This window comes from Triturus cristatus, chromosome 2_1 (genome assembly GCF_964204655.1).
Source record: "Triturus cristatus chromosome 2_1, aTriCri1.1, whole genome shotgun sequence".
Lineage (NCBI taxonomy): Eukaryota > Metazoa > Chordata > Amphibia > Caudata > Salamandridae > Triturus > Triturus cristatus.
The window spans coordinates 902,727,434-902,746,187 of NC_140581.1; the positions used below are offsets into that span (position 1 = coordinate 902,727,434).

The following is an 18,754-nucleotide window of genomic DNA, read 5'->3' on the forward strand; positions in this document are numbered from 1 at the left end:
TTGCATCATTAAAAACTTTCAAATCCACAGGTGTCGACCACTAGAATACAATACAAGACATTTCTACCAGTGTTATATCCTCATTACGTGTGCCCAGGACTTTGTTCTCGACGATCCGATCTGTGCACAGCCTCACACCTCACTCAAGGAATCCTCTTGCAGGGCTCACCACTGGACCTCGCACCCTCCAATGCTCTCCTCCTCCTCACAGGGTGCACTGGTCTTGGCAGGAGCTGGTGATACAGGATCCAGGGGAAATGATCTTGGTGCTCTGGGTAATGTCCCTCATCTAGCAGGGAGACTAGAAGGCCTTGACTCCCAGTCCAGGTCACAGACAGAAGTCTTGCAGAGCTTCCCCTTCTCATGCAGACCACCTGGCTGCTTGGCAGATGACACATTTTGGGGTCTCAACCATCCCTTCTTATAGTCCATTTCCAGACACCAAAATGTAATTTAGAGTCTGAGTTGTTGAAGTTTTATGTTGAGCTTCTGCTCCTTTTGAAGAGGCCACTTTCTTTTGTCCTCATGAAAGACAGTCTGTTACAGCAGGCAAGATTGTCCCACAGCACACTTCATGTGAGTGACCAGAGTTTACACCTGGATGTCAGCCACAGTGATATGTGCATCAAAAGGTTAATCCCAGAACCCCAGCCATACTCTTTATGATTCCCTTATCATCCCCATCTCCCTTCCTGATATGTGTCCAGGCCCTTTCCTTGTGATCTACCACTGAATCTAAGAGCAGTCTTTTGAAGTGTAAAGGAAGCCTCTTCCTTTATTCCTTTAATGTGTGCCCCAACCAGTTCACATGAATGCAGTAATACACAAATCTCTCTGGAGGGATTCCTCTTCTCCTCATGTCTTCATCAGACAGACCTGGGCTATCTAAAATGGAACACAGGGTCCTCCATACAATGTACCTTTGCAGGTACACTCTCTCAGTATACATCCACAGCACACTTTGGGTCCAGCACTGTCACCTCTGTGCATTGTATCCTTACATGTACACATGCACTCAGTACACACACTCAGACTGCGCACACTGTTCATCACTGAAGCTTTTCCGTATTCAACCAGGGTGTTTTATTTACAATTACACACACTGCAAGCACACACACTCACCATGTGTGCGCTGAACAACACTTCACCCTTCATGTATTGTACATCAATACGAGCACACAAACACCCAGCACATGGTCTCATTGCACATGCACTGAACAGCACTACAGCTCTTATTTAATGTATTCCTCATAGGCATACATACACCCAGTACATGCAGTAACCACTGATGCACTGCACAGTACTGCTCTTACCCTGTACTGTACCCTTCCCAGGCACACATACAACCAGCACAGTGTCAGTACTCCCGCGCTGTGCAGCAATCCACATCTATCTGATGTAGGCCAAGAGTTGATTTAAGCACACAGCAGCAGAATGTTAACAAAGGTGAGTGAGCCTATAGGCCTCACTCCAGTGACATAGGCTAAAAAAGGTCCTTTTCACTACTACTGATCACTACACAGTATGCTGCCATCACCACGCACGTGCTGCTTAACTCCTAGTGAAGATGGTGGCCTTCCACTACTATGACAGTAGCGCTTTGGGAACCCCTCACGGTCCAACAAGACCATAAGACATATATCGTGGGGAACACGCATGATTCGTGTTCGCCTATGACAAAAAATCAGCGTTAGAGCTCCAGACAACAATAAAGTTGGGCAATCAGGGAAGGGGTACACATCCCTTGCCATGCAGAGGACTTTTCCCTCCCAAACTCTGTAAAAGATTGGCTGAAAAACATGCAGCGATCTCATGGGAATCAGCCTTCTCAATAAATAGGGGAGATCCTTTGAATGGCATCTACCATCAGTGAGGCCTAAATGTCACCATAGTAATCGAGGGTGGGTGGTGCGGCGGTGTCATGGCGGTGGGAATGTTTGGCTGATAGGAGAGCCTAAAGAGCATCCCGCCACCATGACAGCACCTCCAGCATGTCGGTGCATGTTGTGGCATGCACCATGTCATGCATATCACACAGTGCACGCACGACCCCATGGGCGGACGTGCCTGGGGTCCTTGTTGGGGCCCCTTTACATGCCTTTCCACCAAGCATTCAATGGCAGGATCCCGCCATGAAATGCTTGAAGAAAAGGCAGGTTGGAATCTGCACGACAGTGCCGGCATCAGCACCGCTACAATGCCCGCCTGCTTTTCCCACCGCGGCAGGATCCTGGCAGCGGTGGCAGTTTTGTTGTGGTCCCACCACCATCATCCTGATTGGGTGGGAAGCCCGACGCAATGGCGCCGGTGGGACCGGCATCCACCTGTATGGCAGTCCCAGGACAGCCAACATCTAAATAAGCACATATATATTTTGGAGCATCCAGACCATCCTCAATAGTTTGAGCAAGATTAGACCAAAATTCTTCGGGGACTACTGGCAAGACCTCGCGAACCATGTCCCATAAAGGATAGAAGCAGATAGATGCCTATGAGGGTACAACCAAATAGGCACATTAGTGCATACATTGTGGGAATATCTAAGGTAAGAGCCATTGGTTCAGGATGGGATATGAATAAACATGTAGTTTGTTTGGGGACATGGAGAGAACCAACAATACAGAGAAATACCCTTCCATTCTGTAATACCGCCCTCACAGTGGCCAAAAGGGATGTGGTTAGACTTTGGGGAGTGCCGACATATGCAAAGTTCGCAATAGATCCACACTATAGACTAGTAAATGCAGGTTGAAGAGATTGCAAGCAGAAATTCAAAAAGGTTTGGGACCCTTGCGAGAAATTCAAAATCTTGTTTAAACAATGGTTACAATACAAGCGTAGACGGACCGTGACTAGACCAACAAGAGACCAACAAGAGAATAATCAGCCCAGTCAAATTCATGTTAAATGATAAGACTGTGCTTGTCTAACTAAATGAGAGGTAACAAATCAAACCAACTTTGTCAACGGAGATTGTACTTTCTTGAAAGAGCACTTACTTAACTGCCAGAAGGCAGTCACGATGTCTATGATATATATCCTTATACTTATGTATGTAAACCATTATTGAAAAATAAAAGAGTTTTGTTAAAAAAATGTCCCTAAGGAATGGGTATCTCTCCCCAGCAAAACACTGGTATTAACTGACCTGAAGGCAAGAGCAGCAGAGAAAAATATCTGTTTCCCATATGACTTTATCTGGTTCAACTCTGTCTGGCAGAGTTGTGGGGAATGAATTGGGGTTCACTTTATTGATGGAAGCGTAAACCACCACACCTTCTGGCACAGGGTGCTACGTCAAGAAGTCAGGGTCACCTATCACTTGCCCGTGGCTTCTGGTAAACTGCCTGCTCACTAGTGCACACGAATAAGGCTTTAACCGGGTGCCCATTAGAGTGTCAGTCAGAACTTCATTAAATGGGAATAAGGGCTCAGAGGAACTTTGTCTGGGTTGCAGAACTTCCGTTAATACATTAGTTTTGACTTCCATAGTTGGACGCTCTAGATTTAAGTCTTCCACTGCTTGTCCCATAACAACGGCAAAGGAGGCTTTCTCTTCTCTTGAGAACATAATGCAGTGTCCGGGGAAGTATCCAAATCACTAGCCTCTTGCAAGTCCATGAATAAATAAATTATCAAGACCATAGTGTCGAGGATGATAATTCCCCTCATCTTCATTATCATTTTGAAAGGCTGGTTGGCTCTGATTAGAGTCAGAAATAAAAAGTTGGAAAAGCGCCTGGGTGTGGCTCAGAGGCAAAGACATGCTTCTGTCTGAGTCGAATTGAACTGAGACTGGGTTTGTCAGAATAGCTTCGGAATATGACCTCAGTCAGGGCTGAGATGAATTTGACTGGTAGTCGAATAGGATTACAGGAACTGGGCCTCCTCCAGTGTCTGTGGCATTGGGCCTTGCATTGATACCACAGGGACCAGTGAGAGCTTGGTGCTGGATTTGAAGTCGACTCTGATGTCGGATTGGAATCCAAGGTGAGTTCAGGAGGCACATACAGTGCTGAGGGCAGACCCACCAGTGGTACCCAGACTGGGGGCCTCCGTGGATCCTTGAGGCACAAAGGTTCTCCAGAGGGATCTAGAATGTTGCCTAAGATTTACAACATGGCATCTTTGAAAGCCTCAATATGTTGTGACTTTGTTGATGAACCTGGAAATTCAGCGTGCACCATAATCAGCTGCAGAATCGGCTCCAAAGCAGGAGACCAGGGGCAAGACCTGATGGTACTTTGACGTCCTTGTGACTTCTCACGGAGAGAGTGGAGGGATGGGGAATAGTCTCGCTTGGACTCCTTATGCTTCCTCTTCTACTTCGACTTACCCAAAGACTGCGATGATGACCTGTCATGGTAATGTTTCGAGAGTGGTAAAGGGTCCATACCCCTTGACTTCAAGCAGGAGAGGGACTTAAGAGACATCTTTTGGTGTTCGTCAACAAACCGCTTGGCTTTTCGTTCTCGGATAGGATTCACAAGGACACAATTGTCACACAAATGGGAATTGCGACCCATACCAAAAACACCAGAAACATGACTCACTGGATTCTGTCACATACAGATGTTTGCGACAGTCCCTAGAAGTTTTAACCCCTGTAATTTGAGGAGGGGACATGTCCCCTTGCACACTAGAAAACAGGAATTTTGAAGAAAAAACTTGTCAACTGAGGAGAAAAAGTTTGGAGCTATCTCCGGATCTAAGTACAAAGGTATAGAAAGAGAGAAATTAACATTGATGCCCAAGGGTGGCTCTTTCTTGAGTTCCATTGTAACTTTCGGGGCCGAACAAAGTCAGTGCGGAGCAGCGTGGTGCCATCTACTGGTGCATAGAAATCTTTATAAATTTTCTGAATCTAGTCTGGCGCTTGTGGATATTCTAAAAGTGACGAATGTGCGGTTATGAGTATCAATGAGAAAGACAATGTCCCAACAATCACACAATCTACCTTTATACTACCTTAATGGAGAGACAAAGCCCACATGACTTCATTTGGTGACTGACCTGCAAGCCGTGCTGATCTTTCTATGTACCAAAGGTTAAAGAAAAAGTGGAACTCAGCTGAAGACCTGTAGTTTCGGTTTAATGTTGTGGCAACAGAGGTTTTTAAAAAACTTACATGGAAAAACACCAAGCCAATTTTATTAGTCCTGAAGAACTAGAAATAATATCAAATTCCTTGAGTAGTGAACCTGAAAGGGTGAGGGTCAAACAGAAATAGTAACAAAAACATCCAATAAACACATCAGCAACAGATACAGAAGTATGGAAGTTGTAACAGTATGGGAGGCAAAGGGGATAATGGTCACTAATTTGTTCAGATCCTTTTTAAACTTGAAGTACAATAGGTACGCAAGTTGCTGAACTGTTAGGAACCTGAATAAGCCTAGTTGAAACAGAAAATGGTAAATGGGCACTAAGTTCAGTTAGAGAAACGTTATAGCAGCATATAAGCCGACATTTCTAATATCACATGACTTAAATGGATCTCTAAAAGGAGGACCATGTCTAATTTTCTTGATGGCATAGACGTAGTTATGCCAACAAAATGCAAGTGAAGATAGTTAACAAGAGGTACAGTGTCTCCTCTGGACCATTGTCATTGTAGTCTCGAGGCATCAGATGTATAGGTCTCACCTATCTGGATATTTTTTTCCTTTCGAAGCAAGGGTTAGGCTTGCTCCATTCAACAGGGTCCACAGAGTTTGAGCTAGTGATTTAGATTGCTGTATCAACCATTATTCCGCTCCTTTGGCATACATGTACAGCAGTAGGCAGTATCTAGCCTTATCTTTAAAAGGTTTAAAAGTTTTGTCCACATCACCATTTGTATTACTTGGCGTACTGTTATTATACTCCTCTGTGTAAAATACGATGCTTTGTTACCCATCTATCTAGGTTTGTGAAGATACCTTCAAGCAGGAAAGAAATCTAAAAACATGGCTGCAACAAGTAATTATTGCCAAAACAAAGATGGCAACAAATCCCTCCATAAGACAACAAACAACAGGCAAAGGGCACACTGGCCAAAGGAGGGCCATGCTACAGAGAAAATAACTGAGCTCTGAAACCTAAAGAATACATCCTCCATTGCTACATGATACACCAAACAATAATTAATCTGGCTGTGGTTTGATCAAAACCTGGTCAACAACTTGTGGGCTATGCCACAGATAGCTTTTATGGTCTATTGGCAGACAAGTTATTTCCAATACATAATCTATGCTTACAGTGATTTTGAATCAGCCCCTTGTTCTTGAATGGATGGCTCTGTGACCATCACAGTTGTCACCTCTTCAATGTCTTTACTACCTGTTCTTGTGTTTGTACCAAGGAGGATCATATCAGTCTCACAGTGTTCTGACGGGATCAGTTATATCCTCTGACTACTGTCTTGAGGGGACATTGCAGTGAGAACTTCATGGGAGTGCATGTGTACTGTTGTTCTGCTCTCACCCCAGGTGCTCTTGTTTTTCTCCCTTCCCGCATCGCTCCCTTTGGCAAATATTTTTTGTATTTCTTTTTTTCACACCAAAATTCTGCAACAGGCAGTGTGGCTCAGAACAAGGGTGCACTGATGCAATATCAGGACAATTCTATTAGCATACTCTCACGCTCAACTTTAAGTGGTCACATTGCCCAAGGGTCACGTTCATGCAAAATCCAATATTAGAAGAAAAGGAGCGTTTAAAAGTCCATCCTTGATTTGTCTTTCCAAAATTCAAAGAATAATACGATTCATTCCTTAATTATTATCAGTCCATTCAAAAAATAATCACTTGGGCGTCTTGTGTTTCTTAATGGATCCAACATTTTTTATTTAATCAATGCTTTTCATCAGAAGCAGTCAACGCAGCCCAGCCAACGCGTTTCATCCCTACGGACATCTGCAGGGCTCAATATCATGATTCAGTCAAAAGACTCTGTTAATTCGCTGCTGTGTCTATCAAGGTGCAGCACAATTAACATAAATTTTTCATATCCTGTTCTCATTGATGATGTCCGTATAGACGAAACGCGTTGGCTTGGCTGCGTTGATCGCTTTTGATGAAAAGCATTGATTGAAAAAAATGTTTTGGATCTATTAAGAAACACAAGACTCCCAAGTGATTATTTTGTTAATGGACTGATGATAATTAAGGAATTAATAGTATTATTGCTTGAATTTTGGAAAGACAAATCAAAGATGGACATTTACACGCTCCTTTTCTTTTTTTTCACAACAGCCTATCACCTGCAAAGTACTACCAGGCTAATTCCTTCACACTCTTTCTGAAATTGGAAATCACTTTTCAAATACAACCCTCCACCATGTTAGAATGGTAAATTAAAAATAGCAACCATGCATAAGTCCCAACATACGTCTGTGCACACAGGTGTATGAATATGTGTGAGCTTCTGTCTTGGTCTGGGTTTTCTTTAACATCTTTCTTTAATAGAAAATCCATTGCAAAATTGCTGGTCATGCATGCATTTATGTTGTGATGCATGCATTTGCACATCATTGCTAAAAAACAATGGCAAAGAAATCAGTTCTGCATTTTACAGCCAAGATCTATTAGCTTTGCCAATGTTTCTTTAAACTAGTATACATATATATTTACAGCACACATGTGGCTAGTAGACAAAAGAGAGATTTACACAGGGGTACATTTGGAAAAGGGCCATTCTCACAATCCTAAAATGTTCATATAATGCAAGTGTTTAGACATACACTATTTGAGGAGCACACTTAGTTCATTTCTTTAATGACTGCGCACATTGTACCCCAATGACAACTTCATTTGTGATAGTGCATTGTTCAGTAAATTCACCAATAAGAGTTTATTACTTTTAGCGAATCAAACCCCTACTTTAAAAAGAAGAGGTAAATGTGTCAATATAATGAGAATAATGTTCAATTCTTAAATATCTCTGAACGTATACACAGGCAAAACAAATCATTATTATTGGATGTATCAGTGTGACAGATACCTGTAGCTGATCTGTTGTGCCAACAATACTCTTTCTCTTCCTTATTGCTGCTATCTCCTCTGTTTTAACCTTCAGAATCTTCTGCTGCTGTTCTGTCTTCAACTGTAGTTCCTGAAAAAAATGGCAATGGAGCTACTGTTGTCACTTTGTTAGGTTGCCAGTGAATCATATTCATGCTCAGAGACAGTACTTTAAAACTGTGGCTCTGCCTGCACATCTTAAGCAAGATGATTGAAAGCAGGCCAAGGCAATTTACTCTGCGTCTTCAAGGCACTGCACAACCAGCACGAACAATAGGAATGAAGGGAATAAGGAGCACAGCAGCTGTGAGGGGGGAGAGATTGACACATACTGGACACCCAAGCAGGAAGCTGTGTGTGGGGGAAGGGTGTGCGGACAGGGCACAAACAGGTGGAAATGGACAGGAGAACTGAGAAGGATGTGTGTGAGTAGAACATCAGCCATGATAGGATTAACTGAATTTATGTTATCTGAAGTAGGGAGTGACTGAAGATCGTATGCAATGTTGAGAATGGAGAGTGTAACTGGGATATCCAACAAGCAACATCAATTTCATGAGAAGGCTAGAAAAGAAGGGACAATGAGCAGTCAGACCAGTGAGTACACTGCAGAAATCAAAAGTGCCTGTGTAGAGCAGAACAATGAATAACAAGAAAAGACAGGATCAGCAGTCAATATACAATCCATAACAATGAGCAAATAACAGAAAAAACAAAGAATTACTTAATTTTATTCAAAGTTCTCCATCATAGAAAATTTTACTTGAAATCAAAAATACTGAATATTTCCATATATGCAGCATTACATACACATCATAGAGATAATACTTGTTAGAGGCTATGAAAAGTGTTTTTGACAGCTGATAAGACTGGCATGTTAAATATACTGCAAAATGGCAGACACGCCCGGCTAAGTCTCTAGGCCATAATCCACAAGCAATCTTTCCTTATCCTAATTAAGCACAAATAACTCACAAACAAGGAGCTTATTGAGTAGTTAACATGGAACAGCACAATGACTGGGCTTTAGACCTCAAAGAGTATATAGGGCATCGGAGAGAGCAGCTACGGTGTGGCTTGCCGTGCGTGGAACACATTAGAGAAGTGATGCCTAGATCCAAAATGGGTAGGGCTCTTGCTGAGTGGCTAAGAGCAAAGGTACGGAAGCCCCATCATAAACCAGTAGTCCAGATTTCTGTAGTGCTGTGCCAAGGGAAGACAGCTGGTGGCCTTGCAACTTGAGGACGTCTCAGGAGGCATCTGGGCACAAGATGGTCGTATTGCAGTTCTGAAGGGTTCATGCTACAAGCAGTGACTGAAGACTTGCTGAAGGACTGAGCGTATTCTCTTTCAACAATCACTTCTGCCCCCGCTGGACAACATGGACCAAGAAGCTTGGGGCGCATGTACCGGATGGGGTGTTATGTTATGTTATGTTAAATGTGATTTATAAAGCGCACTGACACCGAAGCTTCCTGGCGCTGATAAACAGAACAGATGAGGGGAGAACGTCAAGGGTGGAGTCAAGAACACCCTGATCTATGGAGCTCGATGCCGCTTAAGACACGGGCAAACTGTGCCATCACAATTCAGGTTTCAGGCCACTTTCTTCTTGAATCCTCTCTCATGTATGAATGTCAAAAGGATCGGGCCCCAGTTAAAGCCTTACCATGCATGGCAGACCAGAGGCTCCAATAGCACAGCAAATAGCAAGGTCTGATGCAGCACTCAATTCACACAGGTCTGAGATCACTCTCCCAGAGGTCACCAGATTTCCATACAGGAGGTGTATCCCACACATAAGTACCGAGCAAAAGTTTAATCAAATTGACAGTTTTAACTGCAGGTTCCTCACCATTAAGCTATTTGCTAGGCACCAGACTGGGTACAGAAGATTTTGCAATAGTCCTCCAGTGCACTGTTAGATGCCGTTGTTCGGCTCCATGTTGACTTAATTCAGCCCCGGAAATGATGGAGCAGAGCAGCATATAAGCCCCACCCCTGAGTGCCAATATCAGTCCCTTTTTTCTGCACCTTCAAATGAAGTTCTGGTGCTTCGCTCCCTTTTTCGTCAGTTAGACAAGTCACTCAAATTGAATTCCAGTGTGCAAGGGAACTATGTCCTGCCCTAAATCCACAGGCTCTAAACAATGCTGTGACTTTTGTAAACAGATGTCTGAGACGGATGTGCACAAGGTGTGCCTTTAGTGTTTGGGGTAGGGGAGCCCTTCCAAGTCATACAATAAGTGTCTCTCAAGCACCAGAAGGCGATCCAGGACAGTGAACTGAAGCTGTACATCGCCGAACATCAAAAAATGTCACGTAATGCCTGCGTAAGTCCTGTTCCAAGTTGAGGGTGTGGACCTGTTCCCACTCTCAAGGCCAATCCTGTGACAGATCTTCTTCGCAGTCGAAGCCTTTCAGTAAGCATAAGTCTAAAGTGAAGAGGAAACTTAAAAAGGCAAAGCTGGACTCGACCCCCTCCTGCCCCATATATCTAAAGAGAAGTCACCAGGGTGTCAAGGTACCACTCAAACTCACTCCCAATTCCAGATTCAGATGCTGAACCTGATGATCCCCAAAGTTTGTCGACCCTTTGATGCAGCAGGTCAAAGCCCTTAGGGATGCAGTGCAGCATATTTTTGGCACTCTTTTGGTTCCCACTAGCACACCTTTGGACCCCAACAATCTGCATGGGCCTGCAGTCAGGTTACTGCTGCTAATCCGTCCTCAGTGTCATCTCAGACCGTGGAACTCACCTCAGGCTCTGCACAGACTCTGGTGTTAACTTAAATTCAGGCTCTGAGACCTGCACAGGTCCCTCTATAATTGATGCTGTTCTACATGTTGAAACAACAGATCCCCTCATCCTCAACCAAGATCATGCTCTGACTCCACTCCAGCACAATCAGTTCCTGTATAGTTTGATTCAGACAAAACACTTCCACTTCCGTGAAACTATTCACAAAGTCCCCATCATCTTATTGGTTCCGATTCTGACCAGAGTTTACCACCGCCTGGAGATGACAATGGTGATGATGGGGATTATTTGTTCCCACATTATGATGATGACCCCCTTATAAATGGATTTACAGGAGGGCAGTGGGTTCTCCTGAGACAGCATTGATTTACCCCCTTGTTTCGCCAACAGAAGAGAGTGCTACCTTTGATGCAGTATTTCAGATGTGCTGCTGAGGTCCTGGACCTACAACTACCTTCTGCTGCAGTTAAAACAAACGTCCTTCCTAAAGTTTCACAACCCAGGCTTGCTTCCAGTGAGCTCTTATTCTCGTTCAACAAAGCAACTGATATTCTTAGGCATCATCCTACTCCTGAGAGTTTGGTGTTCTAAGCTTCCAACAGCAAGGTGAATCTTAATTAATTTCCCTCAACCCAACAAGAAGCCGAATAGGATTGAGGCATTCAGAAAACAAATGTTCTCTTTGGCCAGCCACGCCTTGAGGTTGGTCAATGCGGTTTGCCTACTGAATTGTTATATGCACACCCTCTGGGATATCACCAGAGAGATCTTGCTAGCAATCCATTATCAAACCATTCAAGAAGGTCAGGATGCAGCCAAATATATGATTTGTGCTGGTCTGGATACTACCGATTATTTGGGGTGAGCAGTGGACCTTAGTGTGGTAATTTATCGCCATGCGTGGATGCAATCCACAGGTTTTTTAGGAGATGTGCAGACATTCTTCATGGATACACCTTTTGATGGATTCAGCCTGTTTAGTGAAAGCCCTGATTCTGTGATAGAATGCTTTAAACAAAGTTGGGCTGCGGAGCGTCCTTTGGGCATTTCAACCCTTGCCAGGAAGCTTCCTCATCAGTTTCGGCCCTTCCAAAGCTCCTGCAGAGGGTTGGCATACAGGCAGCACCAGGATCTTCCATCCCCCTTGTAGTCGCCCCAGTCCTTTCGTGGCTGGAGACAGGAATGGGAATAGGGCGGGCAGTCTGTAGGTCATCGGATATTCACAGTCCCCCTACCCTGTGTCATTAGCTTCCAGACCACTTTAGTTGTCCCTAAGTTGCACACAAATGCCTGGTGGGAGGCAGGATCCAACTTTTTCTTCCTGGGTGGCAATCCATCCCATCCAACAGGGTTCTCCAGATCGTACAGCAAGGCTATGCCCTTCAGTTCATTTTTTATCCACTGCAGCTTCCTCCAACATCAAAATGGCTTTCTGAGGAACACTTATCCATCTGAGTGCAAGAGGTGTGAGCTCTGCTGTCCACAGGGCCCATTGAGAGAGTTGGCACTAGGAAATAGGGCTGGGTTGTTACTCCCGCTACTTCCTTGTGTGGGAAAAGGATGGAGGTCTTTCTCCTATTTTATATCTTCATCCTCTGAATGACTTCCTGCAAAAGTACAAATTCAAAATGCTCACTGTGACCCAGGTTCTACCTGTGCTGGATTTGGGTGACAGGATGGTATTCTTGATCCTGATGGAAACTTATGTGGCCGTCCTGCAGTTCCACATACGTTACCTGAGATTCAAAGTAGACCAAGAGCTTTTTTCAGTTTGCAGTGTTTCCCCTTGGCCTTATCAATGCCCCACAGTTGTTCATGAAAGACAAGGCAGTGGTTGTCATCCATCTACAGAGATTAAGGATTTGAGTTTTCCCCGACTTCGGTGGATGGCTGTTGAATGTGAGCTCGCCATGGTCAGTTGTATACCACCTCCAGACAACCGTGAACGTACTGATATCTTTGGCATTCTTGATCAAGGAGCTGCAGTCAAACATGACTCCTTCACAGAGTCTTTCTTGTATAGGAGCTTTCTTAGTCATGATGGAGTTCAGGGCCTTTCCTTCATCACAATGAATCCAGGACATTTGGGCTATGATATTGATGTTTCGGCCTTGGTCCTGGACCACGGTGAGAGCAACTCTGAGGCTTCTTGGACTATTGGCCTCCTGAATCCAGCTTGCACACTTTGCCTGGTGCCATATGCGGGCTTTGCAGTAGGATCTGAAGTCTCAGTGGGCCTTGCACCAAGGAAGCCTGTCAGATGTTGAATGGAATCCAGGTCAGGTTGTTCATCCACTACCTAACCAGCAGCAGATCCCCCTCTCTCTTCCTTACCCAGTTAGTGATGATGGATGCATACCTGCTGGGCATGGTGAGGTCAGCTGGGAGAGGTGGAGATCAGAAGGCCCTGGTCTTGGACCCCTTGTCTCCAGTGAAACACAGCCTCTACATCAATCTATTGGAGTTGCAGCCCATTTGTTGAAGGCTTTCCAACTGTCCATTAAAGGGAGGCTGGAACAGGTTCTCAAGGATAACACTCCCACGATATGGTACTGCAACATGCAGTGTGGATTGGAGTCATATGCTAGGAGGCTCTATGTCTCTGGAGATGACTAGGACATCAGGACATTTCCTTGATTGTGAACCATGTAGCTGGATCATTGAATGCCAGAGCGGACAAGCTCAGTAAGCACTTTCTGATGGATCATTGAATGGCGGCAACACCCCAAGGTGGCTAGATCTTTTAGCCACCATCGAGAACAATCACTATCCAAGCTCCGTGCATTGGAGTTTCCATGGATGTCCTCCCTAGCAGATGTATTTTCACTGGGATGGAACACAGGACTACTGTATGGCTTCCCACCTCTGGCTCTCCTCCCCATAGTTCTGAAAAAGTTCAGAAATGTCTAGTACCACGTAATCCTTGTGGCCCTAGAGTAGGCTAGGAGACCCTGGTGCCCAAAACAGTTGAGAATGTACAGTCTGCAACTTCAGGAAAATCTTCTGTTGCAGTACCAGGCAGAGATCTCCACCAGAACCCACACAATAAACTCCACCATGCGTGGAGACTGAGTGACAGCAGTTGACGGCATATGACCTAACAACCGAAGTTGTGGATGTCATACTGGCTGCTAGGTGCCCTTTCACAAAGTCTGTGAATGCTGGGTGCTGGCACACATTTGTGACCAGGTGTGGAGTCCGCAGGACTGACTCTCTGTAAACCAAGCTGTTTGATTTGTTTGGTGGGATTTGTTTGTTCTTTGGCCGAGCAAGGACTTCCGGTGAGCACTATTAAAGAGTATATATAATCTCTTTTGGTTTTTCTGCATTTATTGTACCAACCAACCTTGCTCAAATCACCACTTGTGATGTAGTTTATAAAAAGGCTTAACACACATGCACCCTCACAAATCCTTTGTGCTAATACAGTGGAACCTTAATTTGGTCCTGACCTTTCTATACACTTTCTTTGAGCTGATTTACAGCTGCTGATTGCTTCTTCTGGTACTAAGGACTTTTCCTCATCTTGATTACTTCAGTTTGTTGCATGAGTGAGTGCCATGATCTCTCATTGCAGTCAACCAACACCACCTATGTTACGGACAAACTGGAGCTGAAGACCAGGGTGGCCTTCTTGCCGAAAATCGTGACTCCATTTTACATTGGGCAATCCATCGTCCTCCCAACATTTTTTGCCCCGTCTCACCCCTCGAAAGAGGAAGAGAGACTCTAACAACTTGACCCCAAAAGATCTTCAAGTTTTTACATCGAACGCACAAAAGACCATTGGGTGGATCATAAGCTTTTTGTGGGCTTCTCTGTGGCAAAGAAAGAGAAGGCGGATCTGAAATTGGCTCAATCAAGTTGGATAGTCCTTTGCATTAAGATCTGCTATGCATTAGCCCAAAAGTAGCCTCCAGAAGGATTGAGGGCTCATTCGGCTAGGCCAAAGGTTGCCACCACTGCATTAGCATGCGCAGTGCCTGTTCTTGATATCTATCAGGTGGCGACGTGTGCAACAGTGCACGCATTCACGAAGCATTACTGCCTTGACAGCCATATCCAATGAGACCAGCATTTCACCCATTCGGTTCAAGGCAAGTAATCTGCTGTTAGAAATATACATCATAGGGAACAGGTCTTCTGGTGGTTAGTCTATCTAACCACAGATTACCCACTTTCCAGTTTTGTGGAGTGGTCTCTTTTCACTATCTAAAAAAGGCTCAAATCAGAGATCTGCATACTGGTACTTCTAATTCTTTTGTGTACTGAGTTCTAGGGTGCAGAAAGAGTCACGCAAGAAACAAACTTCGGCACGCAGAGGTGTCACTTCCAAGATGCAAGGTGCCTCCTAGCTGTGCGCTGGAGCAATGCTGTGAAATCTTGCGGATCCAGTCTGGCAAATAAGGGTTATTCTAAAGTTGAGGAATCAACTAGAAAGAGCATTATCAAAGGTAGGTAACATGTTCTTCAAGGACCATGTGCAGGGATCCCCAGCATAGGGAGAATTCAGCCATCAGGGGAAACAGGTGCTGTAAATTATAGGGGGGCTGTGGGTTGTATGTCAGAATATTGTATTCAGAAATATTGGTGTGTACCCTGAATATCAACGTCAGAATAGCAATGGGACATGATATCAGGGACAAAATATCAAAAGAAATATATCAACAAGTATGCAAATGTAGATTTTATATGCTTAACTCCACATATATTTACCTAGGCAGTAGATATCTTGTTAGGATATGTAGCTGTAGAATTAGTAATAGTAAATATATACTTCCCTATATGCACTACATTTTTTATATTTTGCCCCTCAATATGCATGCCAAATGCCATATTCTTGCACCACGAAATTCTGGAGGGGTCGATATTCAGGAGTACAATCAGACATATTGTCTCACACAAATAATGTGTCCTAAAAATCATTTACAAAAATATTGCGGCATTGAGCATTCATTTTTATTTACTACCTCCAGGGGGACAATATTTTTGTAAATTTTTATCACACAATATTTACAGGGGATGATTTTTTGACAATTATATTTTGGTACCTCACCAATCCACTCTGGGGCCTCCACGGACCCCTGCCCTCACCACATTTTCAACAGAGCCGCTGACACCATCGCACCCATGCTCCGGAACACCATCAACTGCTCCTTGACGAATGCCTTGTTTCCCGACGACTGGAAACACGCTGAGATCAACCTCCTCCTGAAGAAGCCCTGGGCGAATCCCACCGACCTCAAGAACTACAGACCCATCTCCCTGCTCCACTTTCCAGCGAAAGTCATTGAGAAAGCCATCAACAGCCAACTCACCACCTTCATCGAAGCGCACAACATCCTCGACTCCTCCCAATCCGGCTTCAGAAAAAAAACACAGCACAGAAACCGCCCTCCTCGCTGCAACAGACGACATCCATTCGCTACTGGACAGAGGAGAAACAGTAGCCCTCATCCTCCTCGACCTCTCAGCGGCGTTCAACACAGTCTCTCACCGCACCCTAATACGCAGACTCCACGACGCAGGGATCTGGGACAAGGTCCTCGATTGGATCCACTCCTTCCTCTCCGGCAGAATGCAGCGGGTCAGACTCCCCGCTTTCCTCTTGGTCCCTACACAAACCAACTGCGGAGTCCCCCAAGGGTCCTCTCTCAGCCCCACGCTCTTCAAAATCTACATGGCTCCGCTCGCCCCCATCGTCAGAACCTATGGACTCAACATTGTGTCATACGCAGACGACACCCAACTCATCCTCTCCTTATCCAACGAACCTAACACCGGCAGACACAACTTTCAAGAAGGCATGGAAGCCGTCGCCAAATGGATGAAAAGCAGCTGCCTACAACTCAACACCGACAAAACAGAAGTACTCATCATGGGCCCAAACCCCGATGCCTGGAACGACACCTGGTGGCCCCCCACCCTCGGAAGCCCACCCACCCCCACGGACCATGCATGCAACCTTGGAATCATCCTGGACTCTGAATAGACCGCCAGATCAACTCCGTCACATCCTCCTGCTTCCACACCATCCGCCTCCTATGTAAGACCGTCAAATGGATCCCCCTCAAGCACAGAAATACCGTCACTCACGGCCTCATCACCAGCAGACTTGACTACGGCAACTCACTATATGCCGCAATAAACAAAAACCTCACCTGCAAGCTACAAAACATCCAGAACGCTGCCGCAAGACTGGTCCTCAACCTGACAAGACACTGCCACATCTCCCAGCACCTGCGAACACTCCACTGGCTCCCCATCGATGCTAGAATCACCTTCAAGATTCTCACCCAACCACACAAGGCGATCCACGACACCGGACCAGCATACCTGAACAGCCGACTCAAATTCCACGCACCCCAAAGGACCCTACAATCAGCCCAGCTCTCCTATGCCGAGGTCCCCCGCACCAGAAAGACCAGATCAAGAGGCCGCTCCTTCTACTTCCTCACGGCCGGAGCCTGGAACGCCCTTCCGCTCCACCTCAGACAGACAACATCGCTCCCCATCTTCGCGAGAAACCGCAAAACCTGGCTCTTCGACAGACCCCCTCCTTGATGGACTGGAACCTGCAACCCCCCCACCCTCCCTGCCAGCACCTTGAGACCCTTACGGGTGAGTAGTCGCGCTTAACAAACACCTGATTGATCGTATTGTTGAAGGGTTTAAAGTCCGCTCAGTGCAAATGCATTAAGTGGTCACAATAGTTAAAATCCTGGTCATTAGCAAGATTCCCAGAATCTAGTCTCGATTTTGCATCAACAGCAGATGGTAGGAGACTGACCTAGGGGTTTTCTAATCTAAATGTTTGGAATACCTGCCACAAAAGACAGATAGTGCTTCCCAGTCGAACAAACCTAAATGCACAAGCAGGCCATTACACACATCATCAAACTCAACCTTGAGTTTATCGGGCTAGGAGTTTTGCCTCTATTTAGAGATTACGCGGTAGAACAGTCTCACCTGGGGTGATAGGTGATTCCAACCACTCTGTTTTTGGGCTTGTCACACAAATCAGACAGAAAGTCATGAACCTGACCAAGATAAGACAAAGTACGGTGGTAATACTAATGTTCATTATAATAGGCAAATACATGATTGAACTCAGTTAGTGAGCAAGCTAGGGAGCAGACTTCAACTCTTGGGGTGGTTAGATTACTCCTAGCAATGTCACCTCCCGGCAATCATGCTAACACTTTTTCCACTTTTTACCCCTCTTGATGACAATGTAGGTACTATAGTCTTTCCAACTGGTCATCTTGTTCAGTCCTCATTGCTAGAAGGTCTACTTTCAATGTGGGATCTATTATGTATCTTACCACTAGGTCAAGGATTGTGCCCTCAGGGAAGGACTAGATTCTCACAATAACCCCCTGCAAACCAGAGTTCATCAACATACAAGCTTTCTGCACCTTAGATGCTTCCCATTCTTCCCTATGTCACCTGTGGATCCATTAATCTCATTTAAGTAGTTACATTTAGAGTCAACAATGGTGTTCTTAAAGGCAGCATCACAGATCGCAGCCAACTGGAGACACCAGGTAGGCATGTGGGCAAGTGGACATCCCCAGTTCAATCTATGCAATAGAAGACTGTGATAGAGAAAGTCTTCAGCATGCTGCACTAAATGGAAGGAACCTGGCCATAGCCAGGACATGTAAAATCATTTACAAAAATATTGCGGCATTGAGCATTCGTTTTTATTTACTACCTCCAGGGGGACAATATTTTTGTAAATTTTTATCACACAATATTTACAGGGGATGATTTTTTGACAATTATATTTTGGTACCTCACCAATCCACTCTGGGGCCTCCACGGACCCCTGCCCTCAACACATTTTCAACAGAGCCGCTGACACCATCGCACCCATGCTCCGGAACACCATCAACTGCTCCTTGACGAATGCCTTGTTTCCCGACGACTGGAAACACGCTGAGATCAACCTCCTCCTGAAGAAGCCCTGGGCGGATCCCACCGACCT

The 18,754-nt window shown here is 45.1% G+C and overlaps 1 protein-coding gene across 1 annotated transcript in view; it reads right to left on the reverse strand.

The window, feature by feature from the left end:
- The window catches only part of KIF27 (kinesin family member 27), a 551,081-nt gene that overhangs the window by 130,639 nt on the left and 401,688 nt on the right, over positions 1-18,754 (reverse strand). The window contains exon 12 of the mRNA XM_085633120.1: positions 7,984-8,094. Within this exon, the coding sequence (XP_085489246.1) occupies positions 7,984-8,094 (111 nt within the window). The remainder of the gene's footprint in view (positions 1-7,983; positions 8,095-18,754) is intronic.